Raw genomic sequence first — 22,403 nt, 5'->3', positions numbered from 1 at the left:
AGCCACACTCAGGGTCTTACCTCATGGAGCCCCAGCAGGTGTTCTAGAGACTTGCCCAGGAGGGCGGGGCGTGTGGTGAGCGGTGCAGTGGTGTAGGCACATCTGGTTCAGATGAGGACACAGACCACTACTATCTGTGTGACCTGATCGCTGAGTCTCCAGGTACTCATCTATGAATTAGGGCAATAGTACCTTGGTTCATAAGATCTTGTCAGAATTGAATGAAATAACATCTGCAGGGCACCAGGCCCAGCTCTGGGGAGTGACAAAGGCTCAGTAGATGGGAGGCCAAGACTGCAATGGTGACCATAGAGGCCAAAGTCAATCAGATGCTATCCCTGCTGTCCTGCTGTCAGGTGCCCTACAACTGGTTCCCATGTCGCAAGACCTTTCCAGAAACCTCCACTGTGCTTTTAGAGGGAGCAAGCTGGGCCCGGTGTAATGGCCTAGTGACTAAATCCTCACCTTGCAACTAGCAGGACCCCATAAGGGCACTGGTTTGTGTCCTGGCTGCTCCACTTCCCATCCAGCTCCTGCCTGTGGCCTGAGAAAGCAGTTAAGGACGGCCCAAAGCTTTAGGACCCTGCACCTGTGTGGGAGACCTGGAAGAAGCTCCTGGCTCCTAAATTTAGATCAGCTCAGCTCCAGCCATTGCGGCTACTTGAGGGGTGAATCAGCAGATGGAAGATCTTCCTCTCTGTCTCTCCTTCTCTCTGTATATGTGCCTTTCCAATTAAAATAAATCAATAACAATAAATCTTTTTTTTTTTTTTTAAGAGGGAGCAAGCTTTCTGTCCACAGGGGGAGTGATTCACAGCCCCATTGTTACCTCTTTGCACAGAGAGCTCTTCCGTTGGGGCCATGAAACGTGCCTCCCTAACCAATCAGCAGGTCTGTTAGCTGCCACTAGGGATGCTTTAGTCTTCAAGGGGGAGTTTTTCAGTTTTCACTGTAACTAATCACTACCCATACTGTTTTAAATCTGACTCAATGCTTGTACTCACTCAGCAAGAAAAGTGTAAAACTGGAAGCCCTCAGGTTAGTGTGGTGGGTAGCAAGCACATCCTCCACCTGAAGTGCTGGCATGCCCTGTGGGCACTGGTTCTAATCCCAGCAGCCCCGCTTTCCATCCAGCTCCCTGCTTGTGGCCTAGGAAAGCAGAGGAGGATGGTCTAAGTCCTGAGGACCCTGCACCTGCGTGGGAGACCTGAAGAAGCTCCGGGCTCTCAGCTTTAGACCAGCCTAGCTCTGGCAGCTGAGGCAGTGAACCAGGGCATGGAGGATCTCTCTTTCTGTTTCTCTCTCTCTGTAAATCCGATTTTTAAGCAAAATAAATCAATCCTAAAAAAAAAAAAGACTCAATAGCAAAATCCAGGCTTGTAGAACAACCAGCTGATTGTTCCCAGGTTTAAATGCTCAATTTGACCAACTTGGAGTTTTACCATCAGATTCTGAGTACTTCGGCTAACACAGGTCTGGCAGCTGCTGTTACACTGCCCAGAAGCCAACGGGGCAGAAAGGACGACTTACTGTAATGATCCCTCTGGCGCCTTGAGATTGGCAAAGGAGCAGCAGGAAAGCAGGATGGAAGTGGTAGCTGGGCTTTCCCCACAGAGGCTGTGGGTCAACAGTCTGGTGCAGCACCTGTCATAGGCTCTTACCATAGGACTCATCGCTGTCAGATGACTTAATGCTAATCAGAATGTGCTGGTCCAGCAGGTACTCAGGGTCGGAGATAATGGGTGTCAGCTGCAGAGAGAAGGATGTGGGGTGTGAGTGATGGGTGGGGAGCAGGTGGATGAGGGTCCCCAATCTGCACGTGGGGAATTTAATGAGGAAATAGGCCAGGAAGTGTTCTTAGTCGGATCTCAGGCTCTATCTCCATGCCCGGGGCAGCAGGTGGGCAGCAAGGCGGGTGCTAACCTCCTCCCCTGTGTTCATACTGGCCTGCACTCAGACGACACACCTGTCACTTCCCTCTCCTTCCTTCTCCAGGGTCGCAGCGGGCGGGGGCTGGAGCGTCCTGCAGGGTGTGGGAGGTCTGGCCCGCAGGTGATGGGCATAGGTTGTCTGCAGCTCCCTCAGGGGAGCCACTTTTCCCAGTCTGGGCTTCAGCTCCCAGAGCTCCTGCTAGTCTGCCTTAGGGAGAGTTCATGCCAAGCTTTGCTCACCATTGAGTGAACCTCAAACGTTTCAAGCTAGGGCTACGAGCATGCAGGTGCAGGGCGGAACTTATGTGTGTGCTGGCTACTGCAGCCTGCTCACAAGGGCACTTTTTAACAACCCAAAGCTGATTCTTCTTTTTTAAAGAAATATATTTATTTATGTGTATTGATTTGGAAGGCAGAGGGGTACAACAGACAGGCAAAGTGAGATCTTCCATTTGTTGGTTCACATCCCAAATGGCCACAACAGCTGGAGCTGGGCCATGTGGAAGCCAGGATCCCAGAGCCCAATCCGGGTTTCCCACATGGGTGGACAGGGACCCAAGCACATGAGGCATCATCCGGTGACCTGAAGAGTGCACATTAGCAGAAAGTTGGAACTGGGGGCGAAGCTAAGACTTCAACCCAGGCACTCAGGAAGGCGGTGGGCAGCCCAAGGGGTATCCTAGCACAGAAAGAAAACAAATCCTTGTCTTTTCCTTCTACAGAAAAGCCATAGTGAAGGCTCTAAGGTCATGGTCAGCAACATAGACTTACTGTATATCTATTAGAAAGTTCCAGACCATGGGGCTGACATCATGGTTCAGCAAGTTAAGCCTCCACCTGTGACACCAGCATATGGGTGCTGGTTCAAGGCCTGGCTGTTTCACTTCTGGTCAGATCCCTGCGAATGCTGCTGGGAAAGCAGTAGAAGATGGACCAAGTGCTTGTGTCCCTGTACCCACATGGCAGACCTGGAGAAGTCCCTGGCTTTGTCCTGGCCCAGCCCTGGTCATTGCTGCCATTCGGAGAGAGAACCAGCAGACAAAGGATCTCTCTCTCTGTAACTTGCCTTTCAAATAGTTAGAAAAATAAACATTTAAAAACCTAGAAAGTTCAGAACCAATGGTTGGAAGTCAGTGGGTGCTCTGGGCCATTTGGGGATGTTGGGGTTGCACCCACCACGCGACTCCTTATCTGCAGTGATGTCTGCTTCTGAGTTACACTTGGGGCCAGGGTGGGAGCTGCGGAAGACACGCCCCGGCATCACCAGGCTGCAGTGGGGGAAGGGCAGAAGTACACACAGCAGGTGTCTCTGGTGACCCCACTAGAAGGTGCAGGGGGAGACCCCTGGGGTGCTGAAATGGGAGATGGAAGAGGGTCGTCAGGTGGCAGAGGGGCAGTGGAAGGTCCAGGGGCAGAAGTGTAGCAGAGGCTGCTGAGGGCCTGCGGGGGCTGCAGGTGAGGCAGGGGAGAGTGGGGCTTGGCCTGCTTAACAAAGACACTAAGTCACTAAGATCAGATGGGCATCCCAGAAAGATCCATCAGGCTTGAGGATGACTCAACAGGAACTAGGAGGGGTCAAGACTGTAGGAGGGGACCCGGGGCAGCAAGAGGGGTTAGGGCAAGAGGAGCAGCAGGTGTGGAGAGACAAGACCCTGGAGATTCTGGTGCTGGACCACAGGGTGAAGCTAACCTCGGGAGAACATGGCCCTTCCTCCACCTATACAAGTTCCCCTGGCCTTGCAGTTGAAACATTAAGATTCCAATGGCCTTATCAATTACTGGCTCTGGCTTCAAACTTGGGAATCCTGCTAACTCAGACCCTGGGTGGCAAGGGTGAAGGCTCAGTTGTGGTGCCTGCCAGCCGTGTGGTAGACTCAGGGCTGAGTTCCCAGCTCCTGGCTTCAGTCCCTGTTGGCCCCAGCTTGGTCCTGGCTCCATTCTGGCAACTGTGGGAGTTTGAGAAGTGAACCGAAGTATGGGAATGCATCTGTGCACTCTCTCTGACTCCGGAATTGAAAAATAAAAGTCATCTAGCATGTCACTGCCAAGGGACTTCCTAGGACAGCCCCTGAAATCCCTGCCCTCTGGCTCCCTTCCCTGGCCCTCTCCTTTGGGATATGAGAAAGAACCGGATCTACCCCACTCTGTACACAGCGTGAACATCCTGAGATCCAGAAGGCTCCTATTCAATAACAGCAAACACTTCCACCATCACTCTGGCATCAGAAAAGCCTGCCTGTGTTCAATCCCACCCTCTGCTCACACAGGGTTATGGTCACATTAAGTGTCTTCTGTACTCACAGAGCTCGGTCAAGGCCAACGGACTCCTCTACAGCCGACTCCTCACTATGCCTTCCCCCTGCCTTGCCTGCCAGCTGGTGCTGACAGATGCATGAGTGTGATGGGGAATTGAGGTCTCTGGGGCTGAGTCCTGAACCTTCCCCCATAGCCAGGAGCCTGCGCACAGGCATCTCTCTGCTCTGTCCTGCAGCTTCCCCCTTCGCAAAGTCACGTGGTTAGAGGAGTTGACTTCCAGATTCTCCTGAGCTCCACTGCAGGAAGTGAACACCACTTAGGATTTAGGCAAGGAGAGTGTCAATTTTACCACTGCTGAAAGACTGAATAGCCTTGAGTGAGAGCCTGCCCCGAGGCTGGGATTCCCTCCATGTGCTTCTGGTCAGCCCCTGACCATTGTCCTGCTCCTGGCCTTATGCTGGCATGGGGAAGCACACAGGTCTCCCTGGAGATTGCCTCGCCTTTGGGTTACCTTGGGGAGGGTCTCGCCGAACTTCACCACCAGCTCGCCCTCACTGCCCTCTTCATTCTCTCCTTCCTGGCTCTTGACAAAACCTGTAAGAGGACAAGAAGCATGACTTTGTAGGAGACACAGCAGAGACCACACAGCCAAGATTCCTTGAGTCTCATCCCCAGGGGCCTGGGCATCGTAAGCAGTCAGGTGTGAGGGGGTGGGGAGGACCGTGCATCTGCGTGGCGGCTGGTCATCTGCCAACATGGCCTAAGTATTTTTAGGAAAATCAAAGCTCCGCCCACCCCACTCCCTGCCCCAAGCTCCTCTTCACAACAAGCCTGGCAACAAAGAAATCATCCTATCACAGGCAGGATTAGGAAACATGACAGCTCGGCCCACGCCACTCAAGACAGCAGCCTTTTGAAACTCTAATTTAAGCTTCCTAATATGCTGTTTCCATAGAGATATATGCAAATGTCTGGGGAGTTTATTAAAAACAACTGTGCAAAAATCCTCATCTTTTTTGGAACTGCGCTGACCCTGAGGCCTGGCCACCAGGAATGGGCCTTCAGAGTGGGGAGAAAGCCGGCAGGTTCCGAGGGGCAGAGCGGTAGCTGGCAGGCTTTCTGGAAGCATCCCAGCCTGGCCCTCACGAAATGCCTCCTTCTGCAGATTTGCCGCAGCCCTTGCTGCTACCCAGACCATGCAGCAGGGAGAACCTGCAGGCTCAGGGGGATGGAAAGGTCAACCAGAAGATGTGCTTCCTCAACGCCATCCCAGCTGGGCATTGCTGGCTGGTGGGAGGCTGACTGGTTCCTGGGGTGTTTGGAACACAGGTCTGAGGTGTGGAAAGAGCCCCTACAGGGCAGTTGTCCAGCCAGGCACTGGCCCCCATGAGCTCCACATCATGGCCCAGGACTCTTGCATTGAATCAGAGCTTGGTGGCGGTCAGGGACCTCAAGGGGCTCTGCCACGAGTGGCTAGGGTGGGTACAGCAATGGTGGCACCTGCCCCTGGGCAACAGGGCCCCTCAGCCCCTCCCCACCTGCAGCATTCCTTCTCTAGCCCCCACCCAGGTGCGACTGTGAGCCCATTCCAGACAGGAAAAGTGGGGTATGGCACCCCGTGCGTGAGAGATGTGGCCCATTCCCACCTCCCTCTGGGTCCCCCAGCCCACGCACTCTCCAGGCAACTTGAGTGGAACTCCAGGTAGAACTTGGTCTGAGACTTGGTCTTCAATGTGGCGTAGCACCTGAGGAACTCGATCTGCCCTTGGCCATCCACTGTCCCTGGGCCTGGAAGGGAGAACAGGGTGTCTAGTCACACAGCACACCTGGGGAGGGCATTTCCAGCTAGCCTCTCCCCATGGCCTCCTCCCTGCAGGTGCTCCCTCCCCATGTGGAGTGCCTTCCCATAGCTCCATGTGGCTGGCCAGGAACTCTACCAGCACCTTGGGTCCCCTGATGGTGCTCACAGCTGCTCTAGTGAGCTGGCCATGAGCAGAGAAAAGTTGGGCAGTCAAGACTGGTGTTCAACTCACCGCCACGGGCCATGCCCTGAGCCTCCTCACCGGAGCCTCCAGCTTGTTTAGTCACTCAGGGGCCGCATCTGATCCCTTATTGAGCTCATACAGTGAGGGATCCCTGCTCTTTGCCCTTTAGACACTTAGCCACCTCCACTTCTCAGTCTGCCTCTGTAATTTCTGGAGGCCTGAGTTTTCTTGCTTGTAACTATTGATTCAACGGAGGGGTCCTTCCTGATACGTTCTGAGTCACTTACAAGCAAGTGCGTATGATTTTCTTCCTCTGCCCACCCACGCCTCCTTCTTGCCTTTCTCAGGCATAGCCCCTCAGCCGGGCCAGGCTCTGCTTTTGTAGTTATTAAAAACCAACACTCAGCTCAGGCAGTTAGGATTTTTTTTTTTTTTTTTAATATTCATTTATTCATTAATTACATTGCATTACATGACACAATTTCATAGGTACTGGGATTCCCCCCCTTCACCCCAAACCCTTCCCCCCTCATGAATTCCTTCACCTTGATGCATAACCACAGCTCAGGTTCCGTTGAGATTCCCTAATTAAAAGTTTACACCATACAGACAGTTAGTTAGGATTTTTGAGCCTGCTAAGTGAGACGTGACAGTGAGGATGCCATAGCCAGTGACAGGGAATGCTTCCCAGGAAGGCACAGTGGCAGTGCTAGGATGGAGACAGCGAGTCCAGGTTTGGATGGAAAGGGGAGGTCACCTTCCTGGTGGCTGTGGCCTTTGGCCCCAACGGTAAGGAGCACTGCCCCTGCCTTTCTCACCCCTGCCTGGACTGTGTGCTGAGCACAGAAGTGGGCAGTGGGCAGGGGAGATGACCTCAGGCTCCCTGGGTCCCCAGGTCCCTGCCTCCCAGGGTGGCCTTAAGCACTAATGCCATAATGCTTGTTGCAAATCTGTCTTCTTGACTCTAGTGGCACCCCAAAACTTCAGCCTACACGTGACACTGTCACAGCTGTAACCACCTCTGCTTGCTGGCATCAATGCTAACATTTACTTACCACTGTCTTTAAAATGTAATTCAATAAACTATTTCACAGTGCTGAATGAAATGACCAGTGTTGCTTTGTGCAAAAGAAATGGAAAGCATATGGGAATGAACACATTTTTAAGACATGCCCCGCTGTGGCTCCCAGGAATCATCTCTGGGGGTGTACAGGCCACAATTCAGTTAATACTGATTTGTTCATTTTGGTTGCAATTCTACCAAAATGGAGTTTGAAGAGGCTGGCATATGTGCTAAACAGAGCAAGGACCTTCTCTGGACTGAAGCTCTCTGGATGTAGCTTAGACTTGATGGGACTGGCTTTGCTGCCCTTCCCAAGGCAGACACCTGTCTGCTGCAATGGGCAGACAGGCACCCAAGGCCCCTTGTTTTGAAGGAATTCAGAGAAATGGATACTGCCCACCACTTACCGTTCTTGGAGACAAACTGGGAGGTGACCCCGGCCTCAAACGTGGCAAAGACGGGGCTGTGGTCACTTGTCATGATGTCACTGGTGCTGCCTGCAGGGAGGGGCGGTGGACGAACAGGGAAGCAGCAGCCATGAAATCTCAGAGGCAAACAGAAGTGTCAGGATTTTGCACCTGCTGGCTGGTGGACCGTCCACGACTTGCTTCATAAAAGGTTCGTGGAAAGCGGCAAGTACACTGCCAAAACCTTGGATAAAATGAGTGTAGCCTGTTCATTCCTAAAGACTCACAGATCTTTCAACAGTGTGGGCCCTGGAAGTTTTCCAGTCTACTGGCGAGGAGGCCAAGGCCCAGAGTTGGTGGGCATCGAGAGACACTCAGATCATCTGCAACAGACCTAGGCGCTTCCCCAGCCCACAGTGGCTCCAGGATAAGGACAGAGTGCATGGTGAAGCAGTGAGAACACGCAGTGTAGATGGCTCTTCCAGAGAGTAATAAGGAAAGTGGCAAACATATTTATATTTGGAGGAGGTAAGGGGAAAAGCTCAGTTGTAGAAAGTTCTTTTAAGACAGCTAGTTGGAGGTGAAAGGAGACCAGGTGCCCTAAGCTGGACACTCCTCCAGCCGAGGGAGCAGTGAAAGGGGGCGCTCCAGGGAGGCTTAAGGTCACCTCCCCGCCTGATGCTGCCCTCTGAGCCAACTCACCGTAGGACTGACAGACCACGTGCACCAGCGGGTAAGACTTCCAGAGGACCCGGTCACACCACGAGGGCAAGTTGTACTTCATCTGGAAGTCAGTCACAGATTTGTAAAACACCTGCTGCCTTAAGAACCCTCCTGAGTGAACCTCCTAAGCCCCCAACCCCACGCCCTCCAGGTTCTAATTCTTCCCTCTTTGACATCTCTTTCAATTATCATTTTTCTTTTCTTCCTTTTATTTATTCCTACCAAGAATGTCCAATGGTACGCACATGCACATTTATAACTTCTTGGCCTGACCTAACCTGGTTTGTCATTTGGGAGATTACCAGCCAGCTGGGAATGTCTGTCTTTGGAACAACAGATGATTTCTCTTGCATATCCTCCAGAGCAGGGTGCCTGTCTCGCAGGGTAGACACAGGTTTCCAGTCACATCTTGGAACAGGCCCCTTGCCTCAACACCTCAGGGCCTGCGGCCCAGGCCCCTGTATTTCTGGAAAGCTTTCCTTATGGTTCTTCTGCACAGCCTTGGTAGAGAATCACCCTGACTACACTTCCAAGACTCAACTCCAGTGCGCTCAGCACTCCGAATCAGGTGATGGGCTAGCTCCTTGTGTCCGGCTCTCCTCCTCCCTGGCTGCCCCCTCCCTCTCCATGAGCCTCTCTACCACTCAGATTTCACGAACTGCCCATCCCAGGGGCTGCTGGTCCCCCTCCACCTGCTCTTCTGGTTCCTTTGCCATCTCTTCTTCATCTTCTCATCCCCAAGTTGACCATCAACCCTCTCGTCTCATCCTCCACACTTTAGCAGTCATCTAGGATTCCCGGCTGCCTTCCAGCTATCTGAGTTGAGATTATCCACTAAACTGATGTCATCAACCAGGCTGAAAACAAGCTTGGCTTTCTTCTCCAAGCCAGTTTGGCCTTCTGATTTTCCAGCTGTAATTAACTGAATCTTTTAACGTATTTGTTCCCTCTTTCATTTTTTCTTTCCTCTGTCTCCCTGATTCAGGCCTAATCACCTCTCAGTTTGACATCACTATGGCCTCCTTATTGGTCTCCTGCCTCACCCTCATCCTTTTTTTTTCTTTTAAGATTTATTTATTTTTATTGGAAAGGCAGATTTATAGAGAGAAGAGACAGAGAGAAAGATCTTTCATCTGCTGGTTCATTCCCCAAGTGACCACAACGGCTGGAGCTGAGCAGATCCAAAGCCAGCAGGCAGGAACCTCTTCTGAGTTTCTGATGTGGGTCAGGGTCCCAAGGCTTTGGGCAGTCCTGCAATTGCTTTCCCAGGCCACAAGTAGGGAGTTGGATGGGAAGTGGAATAGCTGGGACATGAACCAGCACCCATATGGGATCCTGGTGCCTACAAGGTGAGGATTTAGCCCATGAGCTATTGCGCTGGGCCCATCTTCATCATTTATACCTAGACAGAAGCCCTGATGAGGAGGTGAAAGAACTCACACACCGCTGATGGGAGGCTGAGTACTGTCATTGCGGGAGTCAGTGTGGAGGTGCAGAACTGCCGAGCAGTCAGGACCCCACTGCTGGGTGCACACCTAAGGGACGTGAGCTCTAACTGCTGCCAAGGTGTCCCAACATTGCGCAGTAGCCAGTCCATGGGAACAAACCAAGTGCTCATGAAATGAGGGATGTATGGAGAGAATGTGGCATACATACGCAATGCAATATTGTCAGCCACAGGAACAGTGACATCTTGTCATTTGCAGCAACACGGGCAGCAGGAGAGGCTATCGGGTCTAAGGGAAACATGCCTAGCCCAGTGCAGTGAGTACCATGTGACCTCACTTGCATGTGGGACGGAAGAGTTGACTTCCTAGAAGTTAAAAATGCACGATAGCGCCTTGCAACCGCTGGGATCCCACATGGGTGTTGGTTCTTATTCCGGCTGCTTCACTTCCCATCCAGCTCTCTGCTTGTGGCCTGGGAAAGCAGTGGAGGACGGCCCAAAGCCTGCGACCCTGCACCTGTGTGGGAGACCCAGAAAAAGCTCCTGGCCTTGGATTGGCTCAGCTGCAGCCATTGCAGCCACTGGGGGAGTAAAGCAGTGGATGGAAGACTTTTCCCTCTGTATCCTCTTCTCTCTGTAAATCTGACTTTCCTAAAAATAAAATAAATCTAAAAAAAAAAAAAATAACAAAAACGGAGTGGTGGGAGCAGAGGCTGGCAATGCTGAGGGGAGGCGGGGGAAGGGCCGGAGGGGTTGGTTAACAGACAGGAGCTACAGTGGGAGAGGAGTAGGAAGGCCTGGGGTTCTGTTGCATGGAGGGGAACCATGGTTAACACCCCATGCCACAAAAGCAGGCGGGAGAAAGGATTGTGGCTGTGTTCACCATCAAGGCTTATTACATGCAGGAGGGGATAGACAGTTTGGCCCTCATGGGACACCATGCTGTGTACCGGCACAGAGACACTACAGGGCACTCCACAAAAATGTCATTATTTTTTAGTTAAAAACAAACAAAGAAACAGAAAAACAAACAACCCCCCCAAAACTCTATATGTGCCGCTAGGTTGCTGCCAGGCCCTCAGCATGGCTTTCCGTGGCTCCTGTTGGCCAATGCGGAGACCCCTCATGGTCCCATCTCAAACCCCCATGGGTTCCAACATACACTGAAGTCAGGCCAGACCATGTACTCCCTGTCCTGCATGATGGACCACAACCCTGCCCTCGGGGCTGTGGTCGTGTCCTGGGCATCTTGGCCCAACCCTGGACAGCACTCGTCTCCATCCCTCCTCTGGGTTTGCCTCTGTGTCTCCTGCCCTGTCCTGGAATCTACCCGCTGCTTGGCCGTTCTCCACCAGACCCTGGGCCATCTCCTGCCTCGGGTAAGAGTTAGCTTTCGCTTGTCCTGTCTTTCCCACCAGACACTTCCAATGGTGCAGGTCTCACTCATATTGGGTTCATTAATATTCTACAATCAAGTTTAGGAAATGAATCTTCTGAGAAGAATCAAGTGTTCCTAAGTTCACACAGACTCTGATGCATCCTGCAGTGACAAATCCTGTTTAACTTCAACTCACTTGGCAGTTTCACAAACATGTTTGATCACAGAACTCATTGTCTTTTAAAAATGTGTTTTGAAACCCAACTAAGAAAATAACTCCTTGAAATTCTCTTGGAATCTCAGAATTTCAGGACAGAAATTCCATCATCAGGGTCCAAGTTTGGTTCTTAGCAGTACATAGGTTGGGTTGCCCTGGGACACATATGAACACGTGGCTTTATTTTTGCTTTTTTCTGTTTCCCTTTTCTTTCTTCCTGTCTGGTGCACAAAGATGCTTCCCACTTTCTGCTGCTTCCTGAGGGGCAGGTGTGACAGTGGGGAAGGGTGGGCACACAGGACAGAGAGGTGTTCAGGGGACTCACCCCTGTCGCCTTCTGCTTGGTGTAGGCGTATCTGTCCCGCGTCAGTCTTTCGAAGCGGTAGGTCGGCGCAAACGTGATCTCCTCCTCCTCTGAAACAGAGACAACAGACAGGAAGTCAGTCCCTCCCCTGCAGGCACCACCCTCCCGCTGGCTGGCACGGTGGGCTGCCTGGAGAGGGTGCCGTTCTTACCAAAGTGCAGGAAGACTTTCTGTTCTTTGCGCTCGGTGAGCAGCTGGTCGTGGGACAGGAGGTCTGTGTACTGCTGCTGTTTGATCTTCTGGATGATGGTCTCCGCTTCCTGCGACAGGGGCCCAAGCACTGGTCAGACAGGAGGCACCTTGCTACTCAGTGCTGCAGCCTGATCTGGGCTTGGGTCCCTGACATACTGCCACACTCTGGTCCCCCCAGGGGCTGTGTGGGTGCAGCAAGGGGCTCTGCAGGTTTGTAAAGAAAATCCTGCATAGGCATCGCAATGCTGTCTCTGTAATAGAAGCTCCTGGAATGTCTGAACTTGCTCATGGACCCATGGAACTGGGCCTGGGCACCCTAACCTTGAATAACTGCCTGAGATAGCATTCCCAGGACCCAGGCACCTGCTCGAAGTCGCAGCCCTAACTCTCTGGAACTCAGCTTCCCTCATCAGGCCGGGCTGCGTCTCATAGTCTGCTGACATCCTTGGGGCACACTGGCCTTGGACTCCAGGGCCTGTCTCCCCTCATACCGGACACTGAGCCTGTGCCCTGGTGAGTGGACGGCTGTGACAGTGCCCCGGAGGAAGGTCAGGTGCATGGTCAGACAGGTGTCTGTGCTCATCTATCTGCATGCTCAGTGAGGGGCAGGGCAGGCAGTTATCCCAAGGGGCACCTTGTGAGCAAAGGAGCAGCTGGGACAGGTGGAGGAGCATAGAGAGGGGACAGCCATGAGTGTTGCTGCCCAGTTCTTGGGAGCAGCTGAAAGCTGTGGGAGCCTCAGAAAGACCCCAGGCATGGGGCTACAGGTAGTCGCCACTGAGCAATTTCCTTAGCCTGTCTGTGCCTCAATATCCCCATCTGCAAAATGGGTCTATTCTGGCTGGGCTCCTGTGCTCCCTTGCAGGGCGGCTGTGGCAGGAGAAGCTGTTGACCTTGCCCCTCTACTCCCACACCTGTCACACTGTGGCCATGCCTGCCTAGCCCCCGTCCTCAGGTTGAGCGTCCATCATCTCCATGACCATTTGTACTGAGCCTCTGCTCCTGCAGCCGTATCCCCAGCAGACACTCCTCACCCAGGTGGGCAGCTCCACACGGTAGTTCAGATCCCCGAGCCAGAAGAGGTGGGTGAAGCGGTGAGTGATGTTAAAGGGACTTAGTTTCTTGTCCCCCAGGGCCAGGAAGCGGAGGATGTTCATGTAGTTCTGGTTCCGCCTGATGCAAGAGAGGAGGCTCCTGAGCACCGGCCCCCTCGCTCCTTACCCCTCTGTCGGAAGGCAGGGGCCAAGGAGGAGTCTTGAGCACAACCTTCAGCCCTGCAGCTGCAGTGGGCCAGCCCAGTGTCCTCTGTATGTGCAGGGGACCACTGCACAGGCAGGTGGGTGGCAGGGCAGGGCTACAGAGGACGTGGGACCGCATGGGTGGAGCCTGGAGCAGAGGCACCTGCCCCGTGGGGAATCAGAGTGAGGCAGACTCCGGGCAGCTGGGCCAATGGTAGGCAGCAAGAGCTGTGGGCCACACAGATGCTCCAGGAGAGCTGTCACGCTTTAGAAATAGGGTGGCTGTTAGGTTATGGGTTCGATCAAATTAAAGACATGTGGGTCTCTTCTGTCCTGCAGACAAGATTCTGCCAAACAGGGACCCCTTGGTGTGCTGCAGTCTTGTTCCTGAGACCACAGTGGGCAGTTCAAGGCCGACAGGACAGCTCTGCGGTCCCACAGAAGGATGACTGGGTTATTCTAGTGTTTGGCAGGGGTGTGAGGCCGTCACAGCCAAACACAGGCTAAGGGAGGCGGAAGGAGGGCCTGACAGGGCACGGGCTCCATCACCTGAGCTTCTTTTCACTTCCTGAAGTCAAGTGGCTGTTAACGAACCCTAAGGAAGTCCCGTTGAACATGAACGACACTCCCACGGCTCCCTTGTTCCCTAAAGGCAGGGAGGAGAGAGAGAGAGAGAGAGAGAGAGAGATCTCTTCATCATTGTATCCGGCCATGTCACAGCATACACCCGGGGCTTTTGCGCCATCATTGTGAGTCCACTAGACAAGAGAGAGTGAAAGGAGTGGGTGTGCAACCGGAATTGTGCTGGCTTCTTCCAAGAACGATGTGGTGGGTGCCAGAAGGCACCAGCATCCACACACTGGAAAACTCAGGCTAACTCGCTGTGAAGGAAGCAGGCAGGGCAGGGCATGGAGGCTGCTGGCATGGCCCTTCCTGGCCTCTCCTTCTCTGATGGGGCTGTCAGAGACCTCCAGGGCACACTGAGAAACCAGCCTCCTAACTCAAGGCCAAGGTGAGGCCAAGTCTGGCGCTGCCTGACACCAGCCATTCTCAAAGTGTGTTTCCTGGACCAGCAGCCACTTCCCCTGGGAACCCGGCAGGCTCAATTGCACCAGAAAGGCTGGAGTGAGCAAACTCTGGCCCACTGCTAGCTGAACATGGCTTTTGCTTTCCTCAAATGGTGTGGGGAGGAGGGCAATCAAAGAAGAACTCTGGGTGGCATGTTAAAATCCGATATGCACGTTTCAGGGTTCCTCTGCCACGTTTAATGGCTCGCAGCCATGCCTGCTTGTTCGAGGATCACCTGGCTGCTTTTCAGGCACGGAGGCAAGTCGAGTGTCTGCACTGGAGACTACAAGGCCTGCAGAACCAAAAATACTCACCTTCTGGGCTTGACTGAAAAAAGCTTGGCAACCTCTGCCAGGTGACCATGACCCGTGCTGGAGCACGCCCAGTACACCATTAAATCATGTGACTGTGGCCATTAAGCACTTGACACGTGACTGGTCTGAAGTCGGAATTGGAAAACAGAATGTAAGGTATGGGATAATTTTCGCGACTGGAGACCCACAGGAACACCAGCTTGGTTGTATTAGTTCGGATGAAATCTATTATGGCAATGAATTTCATGGCTTTCAATTTTCACAGTGGTCCGATTTTCACTGGACAGTTCTGGATGGACCAGAAGCCTAAGGGACTTTGGAAGTCACGCAGCCCAGCTTCCTCAGGCCCCAGAGTGGGAATCGGGAGCCTGGACAAGGCGTCAGGTGCTGGGGTGACAGTAAACCCAGGTCCTGCCAGCTGACGCGCATTGGGTCACTGGACTCCCATGCTGTGCCACTGAGGGCTGGGAGCCACCAGGGCAGCAGATGAGAAAGGTCCCCAGGGAATGGGGAGGGAGGGGTGGGAATGAAGGTGATCTCTTCATTTGCCACACTGGCCCTGGCCTTTGTGTGCCCCGTGCCTCTGACCCCTCCTCTGCCAACTTACTCTCAGACCTATCTTGGCACCTGCTAGCTCACACACTGTTTGTCTGAATTCATGTGAGCAGGGCGCCTGCCACACTGGGGACTATCCCATGTTCAGCCTGGAGCTTGGCACAGCCGGCTGTATGGGGAGGACCAGGAGCAGTATTGGCAGTGGGCTTTGCCCCAGATGTGGATTTATTAAATTTTTTTTTTGTTTCAGTGAGAGATTTTAGCAAATTATATTGCAGGCTGGTGGAAAAGGCAGGAAGCCTGAGGTGGGGGTAGGGGATGGAACCCAGGCAAGGGAGGTCCCTGGGCAAAGAAGGGCAAGGTGCAGTGCCCTTGAAGGCCCCAAGCAGCCTGGCAGGAAAGGAGGAGGATGGTGGGCATGCATGGGGCAGTTTGTGGTTTGTCACCTTTCATGGCTGGCTGCAGGGACCCATCCATTTTCTGCTATCTCGGGGGGCTGTCCTGTGCTGGACTGGAAGCACCAGAAACCATAGGCTCTGTCCTCAGCTTCAGCCATGGCCCTCTGAAGACACACTCACACAGGCAACCCATGCAGGCCCGTGTGTGGGCACCCAGATACATCCATGTGCACCCATGTGCTTGGACACTCCTATACATGCACACCAGGAGATGCATACAATCACACTGGGACAGTCAGGACACACACACATATTTGCACACATGTACACTCAGAAACTCATACCTGTACCCACACCCACAGTGTTCTCATCCACATGTCCGGCTCACACTTGCACACTTATAGCTCCCCACATGCTTGCACAGTTGGATACATCCTTACACGTACTCCCTCTCTCTCACACACTCCTGTAGTCTTCCTGCTACCCTTCCTTCCCGCCAGCTGTGTGCACCCCATAAGGCCCCCCAGCCTGTCGCTGGCAGAAGTTTGTTCTCCCCTGTCTCAGTTCTCACTGTTCAGCATGGATGCCCTGCACCTGCCCGCAGCCCCGACACCTCTGGGTTAGGGACTCAGGAAGACCTGTGGGTCAGAATCTGTACTTCATCCAGGTGGCCAGAGCACTGCCCAGGACGAGTGCATCCCGGGACAGGGACGTCCCTGCTGGAGGACTCCTGAGCCAGGATGGGGTGGGCTGTGAACGCTGCCCGGCTCCCAGCTTACCCAGTGTGTTTGCGATGCCCGTCTTCACGTTGTCCGTGCAGATGTGGCTGATGCGATTCTCATGCTCCGGCTTGGCCAGCACCACGATACGGATATTCCAGAGGGTGTGGATGGCCACCTGGCGGGTGCACAGGATTGTGGGGCTGAACCCAGAGCATGGGCTGGCTCAAGGGAACCCTGCCCCACCCCCAGCTCCCCATCAATGCTGGGTCTCAGACTAAGCATCCTATGTTCTGCAAATAGCCAGTGCCCCCGGGCAGCTGGGCTCGGGGGAGTGGTCCTCAGCAATGGCCCACCTCCATGAGTCTCGGAAAGCAATCACCTCTTTGCACTTGGAAGTTGGGGGGACCTCTGGAGCCCTAGGGAGCTGAGAGCCAGGTCTCCTGCCCCGCACCCCAGCTCACCGTCTTGAAGGTCATGCTGGTGATCTCCTGCAGGGAGTGCCTGAGGATCTCCAGCCACTCCTTCTCTCCCAGGGGGTCCTCCTGGGTGCCGATCACATAGATGTCGTGCGGGATGTAGTCTGCGGTGTCGTCCCGTGTCTTTCCCTGCCCCTTGGAGAGAAACCAGGACGTGATCTTCTTGGGAGGGGGGGCGTTACCTTCAACAGCAAAACCCAACATGGAATGAGTCAGAGGCTTTCCCAGTGGGGGGCTTCCAGATAGACAGCAGGGGAAGTGCACAGTCCCTCAAGCAGCAAGGCGAGAAGATGGCACGTGCCCAGGGAGGAGGACTCAGGGGTCACCAGTGCCCAGAGGTCTCCGAGCCTCAGAGCTCAGGAAAGGTGTGTTGGGAAGAGGGTCCCAGTGGTGATCCGAGCCTTGGAGGATGATCCCGCACTGAGTCACCAAGGCCCCACCCCGTCCCTTAGCAGGTGTGCGTTCTATGGTGCCTGGAAGCCAGCACTTCACCACATAGGAAGGACTAAATTTGAAAGTTTTTTTTGAATTTTTAAAATTGATGTTTAAAGACTTCTGGGGGATGCTGCAATGACAGCTCATCTGGCCAATCCTCTGCCTGCAAATGCTAGCATCCCATATGAGCCCCAGTTCAAGTTCTGGCTACTCCATTTGGATCCAGCTCCCTGGCACTGGGCCTGGGGAGCAGTGGACAACAGTGCAAGTGCTTGGACCCCTGCATCCATATGGGAGACCTGGATGGAGTTCCAGTTTCCTGGTTTCTGCCTGGCCCAACCCACAGCTGTTGTGGCCATTCAGGGAGTGAACAAGTGGATGGAAGATCTCTTTCTTTGCCTTTATATCTGTGTCAGTAACTGTCCCTTTCAAACAAATAAATCTTTGCCATAAAAAAAAAAAAGTGAAGTAGCCAGGACTTGAACCGGCAACCAAGTGGGATGTTGGCATTGCAAGCTGCAGTTTAATCCCCTATACTACAACACTATCTGCTTATTTACTGATTTATTGTTGAGTAAACACATATGCTAAAAGCACATTTATTGTGAACAAATTCCCATTTAGCTGTCTATCCTCATCCTCACCCCTCTGTGTGCTTCTGGATGAGTCTGGCAACCCCTGTATGACCCGAGTCCCTTCTCCTGTCCAGTCTGGCTCCTCAACTAACACTTGCCCCTTGGATGCAGAAGCACTCCTCCTGGGTCATCCTTGGGCACGGCAGCCCCAGGCAGCTTGTGGGGGGGGGAAGGGCACAAGTGCTTGGAAGGGGGTGTGGGGTGAGGCTGGGGCAGGAGGCGAGTGCAGCAGCGACAGGAAAGAGGAAGCCAATGGGGGGGGGCAGGAGGGAGGAAGCGAGGGAGGGCACGCGGACCCACCCATGTTCCAGGTGCCGATGAAGATGGTGATCATGTCCGGCTCGGGCTGTTCCGAGTGTTTGTTCTTCATCTGCTGCAGCAGCTGGCAGAAGCCTTCTCTCTTCTGGGGATGAAGACAGACTCAGACGTGCTACACAGCCGCGCCCAGAAAACCAAGAGCAGTGTACGAGCACCTTGCAAAGAGGCGTCCACTGCCACAAGGCAGGGGCTTGTGGGCCCTGAACCCCTCCCTCTGCATGGAGAGTGGCTCCCCGGAAACAGCCAGGGCGCACAGCAACGCAGTGCTCGCAGGCCTCAGCAGCACACGCTGCAATACGGAAGGTATTAGAAAAGCACTGTGGTGCTCAGCCATAGCACGGGGATCCAGCAATCATTGGATCAGGGACCCAGGAAGGGTTCAACATTATCAGGCAGTGATGGCTTGGTATAGTGGCGAGATGGCCGCAATTTCTCAGTAGGTACCAAAAGTTAGTTGTAAACCACTGTGTGTGGTATCATCGCATTTTTTATTCATAAAAGACAACTGGAAGCGAGTACTCCAGGGTAATGGTTGTTGTGCCGAGCACTGTTATTTTAAAGCTGTGTATTTGGATTAGCTGCTTCCCCAGCCATTTGCATGGATTATTATGCGATGAAGGAAAAGGTAAACTGCAGAAATGAATTATGACGAGCAGAACGTCAGAGGTGCTGGGGCTGCCTTACTGTTTCCCGCGTATCCTTACGAGGTCCTCAATGGAGTGCACGGCACGCTTGGCCCTCTGTAGGCGGTGACCGCCCAAACCTGCCTTCCGCAGCAGGGGTCTCAGATTCAGGGGCCTGACCTTCCGCCCTTGCGCCATGCGGCAGAGCTCACTGCTGTACACCACCCTTTCCTTCAGCTTTGCCCCACACGCATCCCCAGGGCATGTGGCAGTAGGAGCTCCTTCGAGCACTGGGTGGGGTCAGAAGTGCCTGGCAGGAGCGTGCCCTCACTGCTCTGAGGTGCTCCACTTGGACTGCCTGCTGTGAGTGGTATAGCGGCGCGCACACAGCAAGGCTGTGAGCTGGGGTTTCCGAGTGAGCTGTCACCATGGGGGCTGCACGGGGGTCTGATCGTGGCCCCACAGCACCTCATCCTCCTCCTGAAGCCAGTGCTGGAGCAGCTTCTTGCTCTGCTGGACGGCTAACGCATGGACATGGATGTCCTCAGGAGGACTGCCAGTCAGACTCAGGCTCCCATCCAAGGGTGCTCCAAGGGCTTGCGAGTTCAGCCCAGAGAGGCCAAAAGCCTCACACCCCTGCCTGGACTCAGAGCTGCCCTCCTCTGCCTGGCAGCGACCACAGCGCTGGCAGGATGGCCAGAGCCATGACCACAGATCCCACGCTCCTTAGCCTCTCTGAGCTCTGTTTTCCCAGCTGGGAAATGGGCTTTTGCGAGAGGTCTGAGTGAGCAGCTGTGGTTCATCACAAGCCCCTTGAGATGCGTGTCCCCTCCCATTCCTCTAGGACCCTCTGAGCAGTTGCAGCCGCTTACTTTGGAATCAGCAAAAACATACTCCTTTCGCTGGATCTTCTCCTTCTCTGTCTCCACCAGAATCACCAGCTTGTTGAGAAACTTCTGCGACTTGATAAGCTGCAGGACTGAGGGCAGAAGGGAGTTCACTTGTTCTTTCTTCATTCATTTCTTCAACCAACACATCCAGTTACCACTGCATTCAAGCTCCTGGCCCCCAACCACCTGACCTCCTTGGCCCTGGGCTGAGCCCCAAGTTTGTGTCTGCTCTCCCACAGCCCTCTGCTCCTGAATACACCTCCCAGGGGTGTCCCTGCTCGGGAAGCGTGCTGCCTGCAGTAAGACAGGGCTGGCCTGGCCAGAGCCGAGAACCTGACCAGGCAGCCTGACCGGTCGGTCCCCATCTTCTCCTTTCCCGGGTCCTTCTCCTTCAGCTCTCTCCTCTCTTTCTCCTCCCTTCCTCATTTTCCTTTCTTTCTCTTTGCCTTATTTTTCTTTGTTTTTAACTTACATTCAAATCAATTTTTAAAATCTTTATTTGTTTTCACAATCAAGAAAATCCAATTGTTCTGTAAGGTTTCTGCAAACCACAGCTTCCTGCTAATGAGACTGGCTCCCGAGGAGCACCTTTCTTCTGCCTGTCTTCTGCGCAGGCCTGCTGGGCCGTCAGCTTTGGGGCCTGCTGGCCAGGTGGGCCCTTGGCTGCCAGATGGGGACTTAGGTCTGGGGCCAGCTGCCCCAGTCCCAGAACGATGGCTGGCTTGCTGGGCTCACTCTGTATACACAATAATGGCACAGTGGGAATGCCTATATTCCTCTGGGCATCTGGGTACAGGGCATGCATTAGCATGGAGCTGGCGTGGAGAGCAGAGCTCAGCTGGGACCCAGACCCCAGTCAGCCACAAACTGCTGCCACAGCGACTCATCCCTGGATTCTGTTAGGCATTTTCTCGCTCCACGTCTCTGCTCTTCCCCTCTGATACTTATTGTTTGGGGGCTGGGGGGCTCTGGGCTGACATTCCCACTTTTCAAACTCTCGTCCGCCACAGCGTCCCTCCCTGCACCTTTGGTTCCACTTCGGCCAGTTGCCCCGACTGTCTGCCTGCCCCTCCGCTTCTGCAAGGCTGTTTCCATTTTCCTAGACTTGCTCTTCCCTTTCCTGTTTCTCTCCTGCACCCTCTCTTCTGACTCTTCCTCTTTCTTCATTTTCCTCTGCTCTCTGACTCTTCCTTTTAAGATAGAATTCTTTTTTTATTTCAGGGTTCAATGTCTATTTATCCTACACAATTTGTGTTCTCATAGTAGATTTTTGTTCATTTGTTTGTTTTAGCTTTTGAATTCCCACAACATCTGAGACTGAACTAGACCTCCACCTGGGTCTCTCATGTCGGTGGGAGGAACCTAAATATTTGAACCATTGCTGCTGAGTACCAGTATCTGCACGGACAGGGAGCTGGTGCCAGGAGCTAGAGCCGGGGATCGAACCCAGATATTCTAATGTGGGATGGTGTGGGATGGGGATATCTTAAACCCTGGGCCAAACACCTGCCCCATGTCCTGTCTTTCTGTTTGCTGTGGCTTTGGAAACTCACTGTCACTCACAGCAGGCTCCCCTCTAGGTGTGGGACCCTTGGCCGTCTGTTTTCCGACAGGGGTGGCAGTGGGGCCTGTGGGTAGTCTGATGGCCATGACTGTCCATTCCCAAGCCTGGCCTCTTCCTTCAAATGGAGGGGAGGAGAGGAGGGCCCGACTGGCAGCCTCTGGAAGGGGCAGGGTCTCCACCTTCAGGAAGTAGTTGTCACTCACTTCTCTTACCCTGGTGGGTTCCCCTGCCCTTCGGGTCTTCAGCTCCTTCCTTCTTAGGGGACTAAATGTCAGATCTTAAGGGGGCCACTGGCTGCGTGAGGACAGCTCAGGCAGGCCTACCTCTCGGTCCCCACCTTCTTCCCACCCTGAGCCCCTGATGCTATCGGGCCCTGACCCCCTTGTGGGTTCTGCGGCAGCTGTCAAGGTGTCCCAGCGTTTCCTACCACATGCTTTGGGCTCAGCGTTGTTAGTTCCTCTGAGCTGGAGATGGCTCCTCCCAGCCATCTACCTTCCAGCTCTCATTCAGTGTCGCTCTCTCACCTCACTGGCCCACTTTGTCCCTTACCTGCCTTTAAGAAGAGAACTGATGACTCTGCACACTGTGTTCCACTGTCATCTGGAGCTGGACATCTCATCACAGGGCAGTGGGGGCCTGGGCCCCAGCAGTGACCGGAAACATCACCAGACACAATTCCTGCCGCTCCCAGCCCGACAGCCACTGCCAGGCCTCACTCCTTGCCTCTGAGTTTCTGGTCCTTCTTGACACCTGCTCCAGGACCATGTGGCTGCCCCCAGCATGTGGCCCCTATCTTGGCCGGATCCTCTCACTCCATCAGGGCCACCCATGACCCTCTTGCACCCCACATGCAGGTGGACAACGCTAGACACTCTTCTCCCTGCCTGAGATCCAGCAGCTCTCCCGCTCCTCCCTGGAGTCACTCCTCCTCGGCTTATCTTCCTCTAAGCATCCCCAGGCCCTGACTCTCATCAGACAACTGCCTGGGACCCCTGCTGATCTCCAAACACCTGTTCCTAACAAGCCCACCTCCTCATGGTGACCAGTTGAGTTCAGAACTAAACGGAACTGAGCCCTCCAGCCTGGTCCCTGCCTGGCTTCTGCCTCCCACACCCCAAGCTTGCTCCCAGCTTGGAACTCTGGAGAGCTGCCTCTCTCCCTGGTGTCTGCACGGCCAGTAGCTGCTACATGCTCAGTCCTGACA

General features: G+C 53.9%; 1 protein-coding gene across 3 annotated transcripts in view; it reads right to left on the bottom strand.

Moving 5' to 3' along the window:
• The window catches only part of INPP5D (inositol polyphosphate-5-phosphatase D), a 107,665-nt gene that overhangs the window by 11,982 nt on the left and 73,280 nt on the right, over positions 1-22,403 (bottom strand). For all 3 annotated transcript variants that reach the window (XM_058665118.1, XM_058665119.1, XM_058665120.1), the window contains exons 10-22: positions 19,618-19,724; positions 18,105-18,207; positions 16,720-16,916; positions 16,316-16,433; positions 13,751-13,847; positions 12,998-13,136; positions 11,923-12,031; positions 11,733-11,821; positions 8,345-8,426; positions 7,643-7,732; positions 5,862-5,975; positions 4,699-4,781; positions 1,662-1,749 (exon numbers count right to left, since the gene is read on the bottom strand). In XM_058665118.1, the coding sequence (XP_058521101.1) occupies positions 1,662-1,749; positions 4,699-4,781; positions 5,862-5,975; positions 7,643-7,732; positions 8,345-8,426; positions 11,733-11,821; positions 11,923-12,031; positions 12,998-13,136; positions 13,751-13,847; positions 16,316-16,433; positions 16,720-16,916; positions 18,105-18,207; positions 19,618-19,724 (1,416 nt within the window). The remainder of the gene's footprint in view (positions 1-1,661; positions 1,750-4,698; positions 4,782-5,861; positions 5,976-7,642; positions 7,733-8,344; positions 8,427-11,732; positions 11,822-11,922; positions 12,032-12,997; positions 13,137-13,750; positions 13,848-16,315; positions 16,434-16,719; positions 16,917-18,104; positions 18,208-19,617; positions 19,725-22,403) is intronic.

The sequence above is a fragment of the Ochotona princeps genome, chromosome 5, assembly GCF_030435755.1.
Source record: "Ochotona princeps isolate mOchPri1 chromosome 5, mOchPri1.hap1, whole genome shotgun sequence".
Lineage (NCBI taxonomy): Eukaryota > Metazoa > Chordata > Mammalia > Lagomorpha > Ochotonidae > Ochotona > Ochotona princeps.
Note: the sequence above shows the minus strand (reverse complement) of the source record. Positions and strands in the feature narration are given on the sequence as shown.